Source organism: Phymastichus coffea, unplaced genomic scaffold, assembly GCF_024137745.1.
Source record: "Phymastichus coffea isolate CEN01 unplaced genomic scaffold, Cenicafe_Pcof_1.1 PCOF00047, whole genome shotgun sequence".
NCBI lineage: Eukaryota > Metazoa > Arthropoda > Insecta > Hymenoptera > Eulophidae > Phymastichus > Phymastichus coffea.
Window position 1 is genome coordinate 831459 of NW_026706858.1, and position 16784 is coordinate 848242.

The 16784-nt window shown below is 42.3% G+C and overlaps 3 protein-coding genes across 5 annotated transcripts; all 3 read right to left on the reverse strand.

Moving 5' to 3' along the window:
- Positions 1-27: 27 nt before the first annotated feature.
- On the reverse strand, positions 28-4267 carry LOC131665009 (nonsense-mediated mRNA decay factor SMG8). The gene is made up of 14 exons (XM_058936579.1): positions 3874-4267; positions 3613-3757; positions 3268-3542; positions 2974-3204; positions 2705-2898; positions 2524-2627; positions 2276-2469; positions 1963-2202; positions 1693-1896; positions 1512-1609; positions 1070-1442; positions 700-1011; positions 453-632; positions 28-369 (listed from the first exon to the last, which is right to left on the reverse strand). Exons 1-14 carry the CDS (start codon positions 3912-3914, stop codon positions 249-251), a joined length of 2712 nt encoding a protein of 903 aa, XP_058792562.1. The 5' UTR covers positions 3915-4267; the 3' UTR covers positions 28-248.
- A 214-nt stretch (positions 4268-4481) lies between these two features.
- LOC131665010 (ankyrin-3-like) lies at positions 4482-11654 on the reverse strand. Of its 3 annotated transcripts, XM_058936582.1 has the most exons (6): positions 11513-11586; positions 9314-9375; positions 7771-8114; positions 7446-7686; positions 6191-6434; positions 4484-5955 (listed from the first exon to the last, which is right to left on the reverse strand). In XM_058936582.1, exons 3-6 carry the CDS (start codon positions 8112-8114, stop codon positions 5402-5404), a joined length of 1383 nt encoding a protein of 460 aa, XP_058792565.1. In that variant the 5' UTR covers positions 9314-9375; positions 11513-11586; the 3' UTR covers positions 4484-5401. The 3 variants fall into 3 exon arrangements, with proteins under 3 accessions (XP_058792566.1, XP_058792564.1, XP_058792565.1); XM_058936583.1 differs by lacking the exon at positions 9314-9375 and having other exon boundaries at positions 4482-5955; positions 11448-11541; XM_058936581.1 differs by lacking the exon at positions 9314-9375 and having other exon boundaries at positions 4483-5955; positions 11513-11654.
- A 1105-nt stretch (positions 11655-12759) lies between these two features.
- On the reverse strand, positions 12760-14947 carry LOC131665081 (sensory neuron membrane protein 1-like). Its single transcript, XM_058936685.1, has 8 exons — positions 14819-14947; positions 14588-14745; positions 14316-14515; positions 14027-14238; positions 13683-13947; positions 13387-13601; positions 13081-13307; positions 12760-13004 (listed from the first exon to the last, which is right to left on the reverse strand). The coding sequence occupies exons 2-8, from the start codon at positions 14740-14742 to the stop codon at positions 12920-12922; spliced, it is 1359 nt and encodes a 452-aa protein (XP_058792668.1). The 5' UTR covers positions 14743-14745; positions 14819-14947; the 3' UTR covers positions 12760-12919.
- Positions 14948-16784: the final 1837 nt, after the last annotated feature.

The following is a 16784-nucleotide window of genomic DNA, read 5'->3' on the forward strand; positions in this document are numbered from 1 at the left end:
TAAAACCGTAATATAATTGAATATTCATATCTATTTTTGAATATTTCCGCAAATATGCAAATATTAGTTTTGTAAATCTGATGAACATTAATTTTTCAATTGGTGAATTAAACGTTGGTTTTATAGAAATAGGATGACCTCTTTTATTAGATATTTACAAGCTTTTAATTAAAAAAGTAATACAAAAAATATAAGAAATTTACAGTTGGTGGAAGATCAGTCACATATTCTCTTTTATTTACTTTTTCTTACTTCTTGTCGCTCACTACTTCACTGATACCAAATATACCTGCAAGTAGTCTACCGTGTGATATAGGAACTGGTTCCTTGGGCGGCAAATATGGAGCCTTATCTCCCAAGTAGACATAACTAAATTTATTTATAAGGATTTTAATATGTATCTACATGTATGATTAGTATATAAAAAGATTATAATTTTTTCAAAAGGATACGGAAGTCTAAGAATCCAATATGCACTTTGTGAAAGTTTTACAGGCTCTTCGCATCCAGTTACAAAGGTTGGACATGGAGCTGGAGCAGGTTGAACTCGTGGATTCAATGTTATATGAACTGGAGCTTTGGGTGTGACAACATGAATTCTCATTAGCTGTGCAATCAAAGACTTGGGTTGTCTGAAAACGTCATTTATTGTTGATATAGTACGTTAGCTGAATGAAATTTCTCTAATTTAAGACAAACCTGCAAGGACAAGGAAAGTATAAAGGCATATCCGCTGTACTAGATGTAACTTTATTTGCATTTTCCTTCATTGGGCCAATTCCAGTTACTTTTAATATTTTATCTGGTGTACAAGCCATAAATCTATGTCCTCGAGGACATTCATATTCAAATCCAACGAATATCTTTACAAGTAGTTCTTTTCCTCTTTTTGCTTTTCTTCCACGCATCATATTCATGTTTTGATAATTTTTACCACGGGAGCAAAAACCGTGCTGATTATTATCATTTGCATAAGACCACAGAGAGCCTCTATCTTTTTGGTGCTCCAATCTGTAAAAATTTAAAAATCATTAAAGGATATTTCAACATCTATTATGGATATCCTTACCTTACAGTAACATCCCAAGGCAGTAAAAATGCAGAATAACCAAGAACACCAGACTGGTGCTGTAATCCTATGTTATGGGAATATATACTACTTGATCCCAAACATATTAAAGACCAGCTCGAGAATTGTGGAAGTAAACCAGACGGAGATTCACTGTGCAACATTCCTGGTAAATATTCTGTTGTGGACGGCTGTCTATTTAAAGATTTATCTTTAGAACTATCAGGATCAGCCTCTGCGACAGCGATGACAACTTTGTTCTCATCACCTGGGGTGAAACTAATTTTGTCACCCTCTTCATTGATGTGATCACTTTGTGCTGGAGGTGATTGTCCACCACTTCCATAAGCTGTGATTTCATCTGCAGTGGATACTAAAAATTGAAAACGTTAAACTATTATTTAAAACAACAAACTTACATAAAAAGATAAATTTTGCAAACCATTTATTCCCAAACTGCAGACTTGTGTTGGACCTTGTGGTGTAGAAACTTCACCTTTTAATGAATCTTTACGATTAGTAGAAAATAATTGTGCTGCCCTAAAAATATTTTTAAAATAAATAACTCTTAGTTAATAAATATTCGTTATCAAATAAATAGAGGGTTTATCAACAGAAATTACCTGAAATTGTGAGTGCTAGGTTGAAAAACTGGAAAATTGTAGCATTCCAACTGATTGCATCCACATTGCATTGCTAACATTTGGTAATAATCATAATTGGCTTGCTTGAGATTGAAAGGATCTTCACGTGATCCTTGACATCTTCCGCAATTGCAGGCACAAATATATCTTACACCACTACAATGTTCTATAATTGGCAGATCACTGGAAATTCAAAAATTAATATTTAGTCCGTTTAGAGAAAAGTCGAAAAAATAATTTTTCACTCACTTAAAATCTTCTCTTGTATCAAGAATTTCTCCACCACCAGCTCCCTCGCCACCACCTTTGTGAATGGGATTTGTACAAGGATTTCCAGTGAGTGACAAAACTTGGCACATTTGGCGACCATTTCGCCAATGTTTATCACATTCTTCTTGTAATTTTTTACTGAATTCTTCAAATAGAGGTCCTCTTGCATGCATTTCAAACACAGCCATTGCATGAGCCAGTTTCGATTCATGATAGGCCCTGGGATTAAAAAGTTACATAAATTATAGTAAATTTAGTTGGACTGATTGATAAATTCATGTCTTATATTTGCCTAGTGTAGTGTTGCGGAAGATTTTCTTGATAAGCTTGTAAAGCTCTGGGTAAAACTTTAGAACAACGGCTTTTGCTAAACTTTACATCAGTATCTAGTAGGCCATGAAGACTCTGAAGACCTTTATCATTTCCTTTTAAAAAAAATTCATGCAATTTGTTGGCTACAGTAAAGAATAGTGATAACGTTGGTATCTGAAACATTTGCAAATTAAAAAATTGAACAAAATATTTTTCTAAATTTAGTACCTCAAAATGTGCTGGAGCTGCATGACGACCCACATTATCATCAAAGCCTTTCGAAAAAGCTAAGCTAATGTGTTGCTGAAGAAACCGTTTGAATGTGTGTAAGTCTAAAAATTATTGTTTACAGTATAAATTTTTAAATACTTGTATAATAAATTTAATAATGTTAAAAGAACGATTTTACCTTCTCCAGTATCATTAAAATTATCTACCAGATTACTATTTACAAAACTTTTTGAGCTTGATACACCAGGTGTAACTGTACAACTTTTGATCAATTGTTTAGTCATGTAAGCTAGAATATCTCTAGTGTCAGGATTACCAGTATTTACAAATACAAATTCTTGATTTGCTGGAATTGCAAACAAAGAATTTGAGCTGCAAAATAAAATAAAAATTGAATTATTAATAGATTATTTTAAGTTTTTGCAGTTGGTAATAAAAATGATTTACCTTATATTAGTAACTATTCTGTTCTTCCTCAAAACTTGATATATTCTATCTTCTAAAGAATGTTCAAGTTTCTTAATATTGGCTACATTTTGTGGATTACGAAACGACGATGGGCAGGTTTCAAAATAAAATAAAACACGTGGTGAGCAAGGCCTTCCATATGACACCCAATCTTTAGGTAAGCCTGATATTGTACTCAGAACATCAGATAAATGGTCTGAAGTTTTTTGTCTGTTAAACATAAGAATTAATTTAATATTTCAAATTGAAAACTAACATTTACCGATACTCTACCTGACTACATCAAGAGCTCTGAATAAATGAACATAGCTATGGTCAAAATTGTGAGTTGGATGGCTGAGAATTACGACATGAGACAAATGAAAGAGTACCAGCAGTGCTCTTGAGTATTTATTTCTCATATGTGCCCAGGCACTAAGAAAGTCTTTGCGCTCTTGATTTTCAATAAATTGATCATATTCATTTACTAAATTATAGGTGTCTAGAAGTCCGTTTAAATGCAGGTAAACAGTTCTTGTGTTTGGATCATGATAGCCCTCTATTTCACACTATAATTGCAAATTGAACAATAAAAATAACGGTAAATTATAACTAATAGATATATGAAAACTGTATTACAAATAAATTCTCATCAATAGTTGGCTCTTCGAGGAGGTCCACTTGCAGTACAGAACTGAACATTCCAGCCTTGCAACCTTTGGCTCGAAATTGACTTTTGCCAAAAACCGAAACAACCAGTGTCTTTCGATCCAAGTTTGGAAAACTAAAACAAAATTCATAATAAACTTTCAAAATACTTGGTTAATTTTCGCGTTATTCAAATAATTATAGTATACAGTATTTACAAAATACATTAACAACTCTAACCTATATACTAACCTTTCGCTATCGCAGGGAATACGAAACTTTTGAGGCCGCATTTTATACTAGCGTGCCTGTTTGTCAAAAAGACGATATATAATAATTTGTCAACAATGTTTCGTGAAAAGTATCATTTTTTAACACTTTCCATAGAGGTTATTTTACAGCCGTTTCGTTTCATGGCGATGTCAATGAAAGTTGTATGCCAGCTTAGACTCAGCTGTGCAGTAGACGAATGCGCAGGTCGCTATTGTAGCAAAGCAGGTTTGATGGAATTTTACAAATTATAATCTGTTTTTATCGTTTGATCTTGTCCTATACTAGTTCTGATATGATCTTTGATTATTTAAGTTTTTAAATGCTGACGTACTTTTTTAAACATGCTTACGTTATTTTCAGTAGACATATTGTAGTAAAAGACAAAGCAAAAAATACGAAAAAAACTTTTCTGTGGAGTGGTTCTTGAAAATTGTTATTTGTAATTTGAACGCGTGAACTTTATGACGTAAATTTTAAATAATAGGTTTGAAAGAATATTTTGGAGTTTATTATACGCCATATCTATTAAAATGTCCATATAATTTGCAAATCGTAACATTATTTTACAATTGAACCTGTACAATCAGCACAAGCAGCTCTTGAGAAATTTGAAATTCGGTTGCAAACAAACTTATGAAATTATTAAACAAATAACTACTTAAATGTATTTAGGGTGGGTCATTGGGTTTTATTGTTGAAATACTGTTTGATAATACGTACGTATATAAGATAACGTTTATGTACATACAAAGGTATAAAATGACACGATCTTTTGTTCGATGTATAATCACACAATTTCGCCGGATTCGACGTCCGACAAATGTTCGCACACAACTAGAGTAATGAAAATAGCATTAGTCGAATAACGTCGCAAAAGAATACATAATACTAAGGTCAGTGCAGTTCGATATTGGTTTGCGCGGTGCCTACTGTGCTCATGGCGAAACGACGATAGTGCACGCGCAGCGAGAACCGTCGCGTCTCGCGATTCGCTTCCTAAATAAGTCGATCGACGCGATCGTTCGGGTATCACAATGACTAAAAGCAAAACGAGTAAAAATACGATCGAGAGGATAACAATGAGAAAATGAGACGGAGCGTGAATGTCGACTGATAAAAAAAATATGTCGGTTAAAACGAAATCGTCCTAGTCTTGGGAACTTGAAGCTAGAGGTTGGACCGTAAAAACTTTTGTATTTGAGTAAACGTACAATGCTAATTGATCACAGTTGGTCGAGCTGTTGGACAAATTACAGAGGGCAAACTGCTGAGGCTGTAAAAGACGACAGATTCAAATAGACGTTTGAGCAATAAGTACGGTCACGAATTTGGGGAAAATGCGGCGATAGACGAGATCGCGAGAACAAGTAAAAAAACGTCTGCGCAGCAAGTAGCACGAGGGAGAACGAGAGGGAGGGAGAGGAGAAGAGAGAGAGAGAGAGAGAGAGAGAGAGAGCTCCGATGTGGAGGATTAAGCTCGAGTCGCGGAACGGGCAAGTAAATGCGCTCAGTAGACGTCGTACAGCAGGTAGCGGTGAAGCGTGCGGGGCAGCTGCAGACTGGTGACGACCTTGGGTAGTCTCGTGCCGCAGAACTTGCGCACGATGAGCCTCGCCTGGTGGACCAGAGGCAGAGGAGTTCGGGCGGCCTCCAGCACCAGCGCCTTCTGCGCGTCCGTCAGACTGGACGAGCGCTTGATCATGCAGAGGTCGAAGCTCTCGGCGGCCGAGAGCAGAGCCTGCAGCAGCTGCGGTTTGTCGGCCGTGTTCTGCAGCGAGTTGAGTATGCCGTGCGGGTGGCGGAACTGCGTCTTGATCACCACCCGCGCGCCGTACTTGAGCAGCAGTGCGACCACCTCGACCGACGGGTTCTGGTTGGAGGCGACGTACTCGGCGAGCACGGGCCGCAGCGTCAGACCGACCTCGCTGGGGATCACCAGATTCGGGTCGGCGCCTCGCTCTAGCAGCATCAGCAGGATCTGCAGCCGGTTGGGGATGTTGTCCGCGCAGGCTACGTGCAGCGACGAGCCGATTATCGGTGACGTGGCGTTCACATCCGCACCTGCGAACAATGCGCAATGTCAGCCTTTTCCAGTCTCGTCCTTTCCTCGACTCGCGAATGCTCATCGATCGCGTCGCGCTTGCTTCGCCAAGCTTACGCGGCACCACGCGAAACGCCCGTGTCCGTGGACCGCGGAAATCTGAGTTGGCGCTAAAATCACATAGCGTTGCTTTTTTCAAGTCCCGAATGAATCGAGCGCTCCGCATCCTCGACTTTGAATTCTTCAGACAATTACCGGCTTCGAGAAGCATCTGCACGATGTCCGGATCGCCTTTCAGTATCGCCAGGTCCAGCACTGTGGGTTTCTGGTAGTCCGGACCCAGGTTGAGTTTGGCGCCCTGCTTGAGCAGCAGATTGATGACCGCGGGGTCACCTCCGAGGATCGCGTAGTGCAGCACTGTGCGGTAGTCGTGTCGCGCGTCCGCCATCGCGTTCACGTTCGCGCCGTAGCTCATCAGCAACAACACCGACGCTATGCCCTGTTGGATCGATCGCCAAAATTAATATTTCAATTTGTTTCGCGTTTTTCGACGGGAAAACCCATGCACGCTCGCACAAAAACGGGACTCCACGTACGCCTTAACACAACACCAGGCTTCGCAGCCTTTTTGTCGCTATAGTCATCTACGACGCCGTCGATCGGAAGCCGGGCAACTGATCTTAATTGCCGCAACGTTATTATACTTTGACAGAGTTGCCGTTCCAGCTTTCGATCAACTGCATACTTATAACAACAACAACAACAACAACAACAGCAGTAGCAGCGCAGCAGCAGGACAAAGAGTTAGAGAGAGAAAGAGAGAGACAGTGATGGCAACTTCCTAATTCCGTGGCGCGGTCTTGTGCCCCGCGGGCTTCGGTGGAAGTCGAGCCAAGCGGCTGGCCAGTTGGACCGTTGAGCGTCCCGAAACTGTCGCGGTACCACTTCTCGAAAGCTAGGACTCGCTGCTTCGGCGGGGGGGAGTTCGGAAGTTTAGTCGTGAGAAGAGATCCAAGGGACATCGACAGAAACAGAAGAGAAAAAAACGCAGCTTCAGTTGCAAGCCAGAGTATTCTGTTACCGAAATCGAAAGAGTTGGATGTTGTTAACAGCGGAAATGAAGGTTAGTCTTTGAAGGCAGCTAGCTAGTTCCGCGAAATTGCGCTTTCAATTTTTGCGCCAGACGTCGCGCTGTCGAAGATCTAACGAAGATCGTGGTTGAACTTCTGCGAAAGCTCCATTCGGATCGAGCTCTTCGCCTGGAGATTTCGAGTTACCCGAATGATTTAACTCGCTACCGCCAACTCGACATGAAAATTCTAGGCGCCGATTTTTGAGAAAGTCGGTCACTCGGCGGGCCTTCGCGGTAGCCCAAAGTGCATTCCAATGTCCTTGTAACAATGATCGAGATGAGCCGTTAGCAGGGGTGAAGCCGCGGACAGCAGTAAAGCAATGAGCGGCGCGAGGCGTGACGCGTGACGCGAAGAGGGAAAGGCCGACGCGCGGTTACCTGTGGTAGTCGCGCGGCCTTCATGAGAGGCGTGAGGCCGGCGCGGTCGCGGGTGTTGGGCAGCGCGCCAAAGGCGAGCAGCAGCTCCATGCACTCGAGGTCCAGCGGCGAGACGAGGTTGATCTCCGCGCCGAAGAAGTAGCGCTTGTTGGGATTGGCGCCGGCCTCCAGCAGCGTGCGCGCCACGCCCAGGTGGTGGCTGCGCAGCGCTAGCCGTAGCGGCTCGTCGCACAGCATCGTTCTGCGGGCGCACACGGCGTCGGATCAGGCTCTCCAAGGGCTCCCGGGCGAGGGCGTCACTCCGCGCTCGCGCGCTCACACCCACCTGGGAAACGGCTCAGGGGTGTCCTGGCGATGGTCGACCTTGGCGCCGTGCCTCAGCAGCAGCTCCACGAGGTCCTCGTAGCCGTGCTCGGCGGCCAGGTGAAGCGCCGAGTAGCCGCACTCGTCGACGGCGTCGATGTCGGCGCCCCTGGTCAGCAGCAGCTGTGCCGCGTCCGCGTGGCGCTGCCAGACGGCGTAGTGCAGCGGGCGCAGGCCCTGGGTCACCGGCTCGTTCGCCTTGGCGCCGCACGCCAACAGGATCCTTATCTCGTCCAGCGGCTGCATGCGGATTATCGCGTCGGCCAGCTCTCGCTGCAGCGGGTTGGATATGCACTCGGCCGGCATCTAAACAGTCGTTGTCTGGTTTCAGCGACGCGTAGACTGGCGCCGGCTGTCGCGCTAAGCGAGCGTCCAAAGCAGCCTTTCGTGCGAGAGTTGAGGCTCTCTTACGTGGGATAGCGGACTGCCCGTGCGAGCCCGCGCGAATCCTTCGGATCGAATGCCCAAAGGCCGCTCTTGCGTCGTTTACGAGCCTGCGCGTGCACTAGAGGCGCGTAGATTACGACATTAGCCGAGCGCCCGAGGGAAATCGCTGCTCTCGCGCGGGCTGGCGCTGCTCTGATTACTTTTACCTCGGCGATAACGATAGCGTTGCCGCGGTCGACAAGCTTGTTCTTTATCGAGTTCCGAGGCGAATTTCCGATGCACGAAGCACCGACAGACAGAGCCCAAGTGCCGCTCGCGCGCAGCCACGAAGCGTTCGAAAATAGCGCTGCGACGATCCGATCGACCGACTGAACTTGACCCGTTGCGGGCGCGCATCCCGGCTGCACCGCTACCATATAAAGCGAGCGTCGTTCGTCTTGGAGTAACGATAAGCGCGACGACAACGCGGACAGGTGCTAGTTCGTCGATTAACGCCCGACGCGCCCCTACTGCTTTGACTACTGTTACGCCACAGATAGTTCACTTGCGCAATACTGCAAGCAAAGAGTCGCTACGTCTTCGTATGATACACGCGGGCTCGTGCGATCGATGTGATCGAACAGAACTAACGCCAAGAAGCGATCTCGAGAATAGAGTTTTGTATGCTTATTATGGATTTGTAATTTGTGACGATCGAGGTGGCTCTGATGAAATTTCAAAGAGGATATTACTATTCCAGATTATTATTATTTTGCAGTTATTGCATCGATTGGTTTGCGTTCGTCATATTAGCCAGACGCGTGTCGCCACGCACTTCGTCGTCGGATAAAGTTCATATCGCTTTGGCTCTTAAACGAGGCGATTTCTCGTTGCCAACGCGAGCTTACCTTGGCAACGCGAACGCAAGCTCGAAGCTCGAAGCAAAAAAAACAATAACCCCGGCGGCGAAACGTGCGTCGTGGAATGGACCGCGAGGAATTCGGGCAGCGCATACGCGACATTGCGGATCTCAGGCGCAGCTGAGCATGCACGCAGGAGGGAGGTAAGGCGATGCCGCAAGTGCACTAGCATACGGAAAGCAATGCGATTTCTTTGATTGCTGCCAAATATATACGCACTTTTTTCACTTGTCTAGTTTCTGTCTTTGGAGGTGTCTCCGGCGGACGCTAAATCTTCAGTGCTGAAATGCAGCGAGGAGCTTAACTACAGCCTAGTACTGTTGACGACGATGTTCGGATGGTTCCCGCCATCAAAGTCCCGCGAGTGCTTCCGAGCAGACTGGATAAAGGAGTCGCGAGGTGCTGCTCTCGAGCTTTCTCTATGCGACACTCGGCATCGGGGTATTCTCGAAGCGCGTTGCCGCGTGCACGCGGAAAGTGCAGCGATCGACCGGCGGAAGGAAGCTCGTGCTTGCGAAACGGAGAGCAGAGCGAGCCTCGACACCGCTCTCGCTCTCTCTCTCTCTCTCTCTCTCTCTCTCTCTCTCTCTCTCTCTCGTGCCGAAGGAACGTTTTGCGTGAGATGTAAACAAAGGAACTGAGCGCGGCGTCGGTGCCGCTGGCACGAGCTGTCGCGGAAGCGATTTTCACCCGAAAATAAAGCCGTGGGAAAGCCCGCGCGTGCACTTGCCGCTCTCGCCCGCCTATTTATACTCGGGTGCTTCGTTAAGCGAGGACGCGAGCTTGCCAAGTGCGACGCAGCCGCCCACCTTTATCAGTCGCGCGCACTTTCATCCGAGCTCTTATTTGTTTTGGAGATTTGCGGATTTTCGTTCACGTCGTCTGGAGCTTGCGGCCCAGCCGAGAAGCTTGAATTTAAATCGGCCGTGCTGACAACCAACTGTCGATATTTTGACAGTTGTCGCGAAGCATAAATCATCGATCGTTATTTCGACCGCAGATTAGTTTGTCGCTTGATAGCGTTTTCGAAATAAACAACTGTCGCGACATTTTACAATTTAAAAAAATACCACCATTTCGAATGATCACCGACCAAAATACTATAAATAAAGCTGACACGCTAAAGCGAAATGGTATCACTGACGTTAACACTTGAACAGCATTCTAAGCGCAACACAGCGAACCTTCCGTTCGTTGAGACGTTTAATTCATCGAGAGCTACAACTGAAACTTGACTAGAAGCATACATTAAACTTTCCGAAGAACCGTGCAAAGTTGAAATTTCTCCCTTGTGTAATTATTAGTTAAAGTTTCGAAAGATCGGGACCAGTCTAGGAACCAGTCTTTTGGCAAGAGTTTGCGTGCGCGCGCGGAGGCAAATTTTGGCTGTGATGCCGAAGGAAAGGAGGCGAGGTTCACACGCACTCGTCTACCGGCATCACCTGCGTCACACGCTACTACGCCCGTTATTCGCTTGCTTATTCCTCTTTCGACGCTGATTTATTCGTAGATTTTTCTTTCAGGCCACGTGCCTGATTTCGATGAGCTTGGAAACCAAGCAGTTCAACTAGACGCGAGCGAGCCTCGCCGCCAAGTGTGTCGCGTCGATTGAAAGCATTGCACTCTTTGATTGATTTTAACGAAGAATTAATAGCGACGGCAGGGCAAGTTTTTTTATTCGAGGCAACCGCTGTACGAACGACGCGAAGTCTGAAATCAATTAGGCTGCACATTTAGAACGAGTGATTCACTACTGGGCAGATAAATTGTCGGACTCGTGCCGATCGACTGATTTAGAGGCTCGATAAACTCGCTGCTCACAAGCTTGAGTTTTCAAGGAAAAAAGCTTGAATTACCGGTCTTTAAACTCATTGCCGCTGAGCACCGTATTTGAACAACACTTGGCTCATTGCGTTCGCGTTCAATGTTCGTGTTTCAACACAACTGGCAAAGATGCGCGCAATTTATTCAATGGACGTCGCCGCGCGAAAAAGAGAGAATGATGTTGCTCGTGCTTGATTAACCGAGCAATCGCCTAACTCAATTGTAATTTCAATAGTATCTGTACGTTAGGCGCGTGCGCACATATATACGATTTGGCAAACTACCACGTATATAAGATATACAATCACGTCGACGAATTGCGCTTCGTGACGTATCGCCTGGCTCATTATATAAAAACAAAAACAGACCGTTGGCAAATAATTTCCATCGATACACGCTCGAATTGAAAAGACACCGACAGAGAAACGTGAAAGGTTCTCGCATCGCCGCACACAACAATGTCTTCTGCTCACTTTCGTTCGCCCATCGCTGAGCTTTTTATCACCAAAGCAAAAGAAAAGAACCTCACTTGAGAGATCACACTCTACGCGACAGACGAGCGACGGAAGGCCAAAGAATTCACGCCGTACTCACATCGAAGATAGTGCGGTGCTCCAACATACGTAATGCGTGTATAGCTACGGAATCGTTTAGACGAACTGGCTTCCACTGAACGCGACCCGGTCCTATTTAAAGCCTCGCTCGCGCACACACCAACGCTGATCCAAAATAGCGCACAAAGAGGGATGCGCGATCGCCCGTACCGATTGTGCGCGCCTAGACAAATTCATTGTTTTCTTTCGGCTTTTCGGACAACACATTTATCGACGTCGCTGCTCGATCAGCTTCTCCAAAGCGAGCCAATACTCCGCGCGGTTTGCTGTCGCTGCGTCGCTTGTACAGATTGAGGCGATCGCCTAAGTGGACGACAGAGATGGATGCAAGCGATAGATGGAGGCAGTCGCTTCATTAGCGGTTTCTTCATTGGCTTCGTTGGTTCCACCTTGTTACGAATTGGGAAATTCAGCTTACAATTCATGTCGTTCAATTACCATTGATTATAATTTGCCTTCCTCTTTTATATTATTAATTTGTATCAACGCTGACAAATCACGTAACGAAAAAAATACAAATTTTCATGTGCGTAACGAAACCGAAAGTGCAAAACGCAATTCAGGCGAAAACAATGGAACTCTCCAGACACTGTCACTGCCAACAAAAGCAGCAACGGTCACTCGTAAGCACTACATCTGTCGACATCATCATCAACTCCTCCCCCCCCCCTTCTCAAATAAGAATAAAAGAAAAAGAAAATAAACTATGTATTCTCTCTTCAACATGCGTTGCATTAAAAATAGACCGTTTCAAAACCAAAGCGCGCTTCAAGCTCCGAGAGAGAAAATCCGGTGGTTAATACAAAATTCAAGGTGAAAATAGATGCGCAAAGCGCTTTTTTTAGCGTGTACAAAGGAGAGTAACGACATAAAGAGCAACATATCTTCAAGACGGGCTCCTCCTCTTCCTTCCAAAAGTGCATCGCACTCTTCGCGTCTCTCGTCGGTGCAGCGTCTGCCCACCAGTTTCGGACAAAGAAGTCGCTGTACGACACAATTAGGAGAATTTCTGATAGGTGCTTTGGCGAATGAAATTATAAAATATGTCTATTATGTCATTTTTGTCCTGAATAGTTTTGCACTCGATAACCAAAATTAGTTGTTTTTTTTTTGCTCGCGTTATGGGTTACACGTTACAAAATTTTAAAAAACTACTCATTGCTATATTTACATTTATTTTCATATCTGAACAAAAATAAATTGAACTGTTTCTATAGTCTATCGCCGTATAGCATATGCATAAATTATTTAAATAAATGTCATTAAAAATGTTGCATTTGCAATAATATGTATTTTGTTCTGGTAGAGAAATGTGCTATTTCAAAGGCTTTCACGTGAAAGATTTTATCTTACAGGTTATCAATTCAAGTGCTTTTGTCGCTCATGTCTACTCTCTTCTTGATTTATATGCACGATATAAGATGTAGCCGCATATTGTCAATCCTATCGACATCATCACATAACTAACCACTCTGCATAATAAATATTTTCGACTATTTTTTATCGTCAATATTTGGCACACATCAAGGTTTTCATGATGTTACTTACTGAGCAACAGTAACCATTGCGTGAATTTGTTTAATTCTCTTGACAATAAAGTCGGGCAGAATCATCACTTCATCAGCCCACATAAGTGGGAAGAATGCATCGCGAACCTCTTTCATAAGTCTATATTTTTCCAAATTCATTAATATTAAGCTGTATTGAATTCGAAAGTGAGAACGAATAACCAGACCGGTAAGTGGATCAATGTCGAGAATGATCATGTGTGCATCCTTGTTGGCATGCAAAATGAAGTATCATAATCAATTCAATATATCTTAATGAGATATAAACAAAATATTGATTACTCACTTTATTTGGGTTGACACCTTCGACCCCATCAACGTAAGATTTATCAGCCAGGTAAAAGTGAGGATTTGAGAGTATAAAAGCGTTGGTAAAACATTTCCATATTTCAAAAACTCCATCTTTAAGACAACGATCCGGAGTTATGCAATAACATTTGTCTTTCTCATTAGTCGCCGTATCAGTTCCTACGCTTGTTGTGTATCGGAGTAGCTTCAGTCCTAATCATATCGGCTCATTTTTCAAATATCATAAAATTTAATGAATGAATTATGAATGTTACAATTACACAACTGCCCTACCATTAAATTCAATATCGGATTCATACTTGTAAACGAAATTTCGGCAGTAAAACGTACTTGTTACGTACAAATACTTGTTCTTCTTTTTATTGAGAAATGGGTGAAATGCGATTCCGTCAGTGCCACGAAATTGATCGCATTCGTCATCTTTCCATACAGATATATTTTTCAAGCCATTGTGTTTTACAACATCACCGACTTCCATAATGTTTCTTATTCCTCGTCGAATGCAAGTTTTTCCATGATAAATATCTGTTTCGTTTACCTTAAAAAGGGCATCACCTGATTCAGAGATATTTTTCAATATTGCAATAATGAAATAATAATAAGTTATTAAGACATACCGCACCAAAGATGGAGAAAGCGAAGACGTTTTCCGATCTTCTTAGTATACGATATTTCTGATAAGAAACTTTGATATCATTACAACATGCAAGGCCAATAGGTTCGGTTACTCCTTCACAAGAGTATGAGTGGCCATCAAACAGCAGTGTCTTTGCTGTCTGTTTTTCAAACAGATTTTGTGGATTGTTCCCAATGATGTCAACTGCTTTCGCTTGATTATACCATCAAAGAATACACTTCAACGAGTCAATTGTAATAAAACGCTAAATAATTTTTATATTTTCTTACCTGCCAAAGAAATGAGAGCAGGAGAACTTTTCATGATCGCGTTGGCTGTTCCAAATGTGAGTAAATCAACGAGGGTCAGCTCCATGTTATCGGAAAGATTATTGCTTTTTTCAATGTTGAAATAATAAGTATTATTTACTGTGTAAGACACTGTATCGTTCTCTTCGTCGTCTTCTTGATTTATTTTTTCATGTAAGATACTACGAAAATCAAATACATATAAAAATTACAAAGTAATTTACTTGATGAAATATCGAAGAGTCAAAGCTCACTCATAAATAAAAGGTCCAACTTCATTCAAAATTGGTTTACCACCCTTAGCAATATCATCAGGATTTGTAACATTGAAAATATAAACGCGTAATTCAAAGGGAAATGGTAACCGGCTCCAGTATTCTCTTCTAAACGAGTCCTTTTTCAATGCCATTTCCTTAATAAAAAGTAACAAGTTGACAAATCAAGGTAATACTGTTATGCGAATAAAATAATTCAACGCTATATACCTGTTGAACTTTCAATTCAAGTATAGATGGAAAAATAATATTTTGAACGAGAATGCCAAGAATAAATATGCAGAAACCAGCTAATCCTACTTTTTGATGGCGCGTTAAAGTCACTCCCCCACTAGTGATTTTCTTCGAGGTAGAAGCATAAAATTGTTGGATTGATGGATTGAAAAATTTGTTGATTTTTGCGACAATCGTTGTAGTCATAATTGATTATTTGCTGAACTTTCCGTATGTTTATTATGTGAATATACGTTAAAAAGAAATGATCTTTCGTCTTCGATGATAGAAATGAAACTACACAGAAATAATGCGTATGATGCCAAGCTATTGTTTGTGCTGCAATAGTGTGGCATAAATAATAGCACTTCCGAGTAAACACGTTAATAAACTGTGGAGTTGCTTTCGTCACATACATCGACCATTATAACGCACCAAACTGTACAGCCGCGAAAACTGTGAATAAATTATGTGGGTTCGCTTATAGTATTGTCAGTTCATAAAGCCTTTCGCTTTCGACATTGTAGATCGATATCATTCTTTCGCAAGTGAATCTTAAATTTTAGGTAAACAATATGGAATATTTAAGTGAGTATACAATAAAGCTGCGCTCTACCGAGTTCTGTATATTCAGATAAAAAATAGCCTCATTTATTGTAAGATTTTTTCAGTTTTCTTGGATATTTAATATCGTGCAACGACATATAAGGAAAACCTACAATAAAATATGTTACGTGTACGTACGCAGAAAGTTCTATATCATATAGCAGTTAATTATTTATATATTAGTTGACATAGATCGTTATATAGGTCTAACTATTTAAGAAATACTATTCTTTGTTATGTTTTTTATCATTTGTTGTTATATCCTTGATTTTTGGCTCTACTATTCACTATATCAGTCTTTTTATACAGGCGCAGCCACAAATTCATTGTCTATCCACTAAATATCATCATTGAATAATGAAATATTCGGTACGTAGATACAGGACAGAAACTGATGATTCAACACGTAGAAAAGGTGTTTAAAATTGTACGAGGCCAAGGTGTCTCGTAAGTAATCGATTAACGACAAGTAATAACCATCGATACTAGATAAAATCCCTTCATTTCTTGTTGCATTATTGTATAATAGACTCGATATGAAAATTTTTTAGAAAATTCATGTACTCGGTTAACAAAAACTTCCAAACTTCTGGTTAATGACGTGTTTGTCTTAATAGTTGACCATTTTACGTTGACAATGTGTGTATTGGTTGCAACGTAAAGAATGAAGCTCAAAGCGAAGAACCCTTGCCATGTCGTAAAAATAGAGAGAGAAGCGAAGAAGATACATCGATGAACCCAAGAGAGTCTGTGGGCGATATTCGCACCGTCCTTCACATGTCCTTCACTCTCCGACTGGACTCGAGTAAGGGCCGAGGGAAAGAAAGCACGCTTTCACCCATCTTATCCTGCCAGAAGCAATGCGCTCCTACCAAAACCATCTGGACTTTGATTGTGTGCAATAGCTACTGTTGATATTATTATCGTGCCTTTTGTGTGTTTCCTCGTATATCTCTATAGTGGCTGTTGGTTACAAACTTCGTCCCTTTGCTTCCCTGAGAATTCTCGGGTCCAGATTTTCGCCCCATATTAGAGGATCGAGTAGGTTCTTCATATAAGTAGACGTTTGTTCGCTTGTCTTGATCCATGCGTACTTACCATTAGTTGGCTGGGAACGATTATACCTTTACCGCGGCAATGTCCTCTGTTAGTTTTTCTGCGTGGTTAGAAGGTCAGTTTCTGTACCGATTTCAATCAATGTATTATCTCTACGTTTTGAATCATGAGGAACATTAGGTCCGAGGTAGATGTAATCAACCATTAACCGTCGAGCTTCACTAACGAGTCCAGTCGGTAACAACGAGTCGATACGCTTCTGTCTTACCAACTTCTTCATCTTGACCAATACATTTGTTTC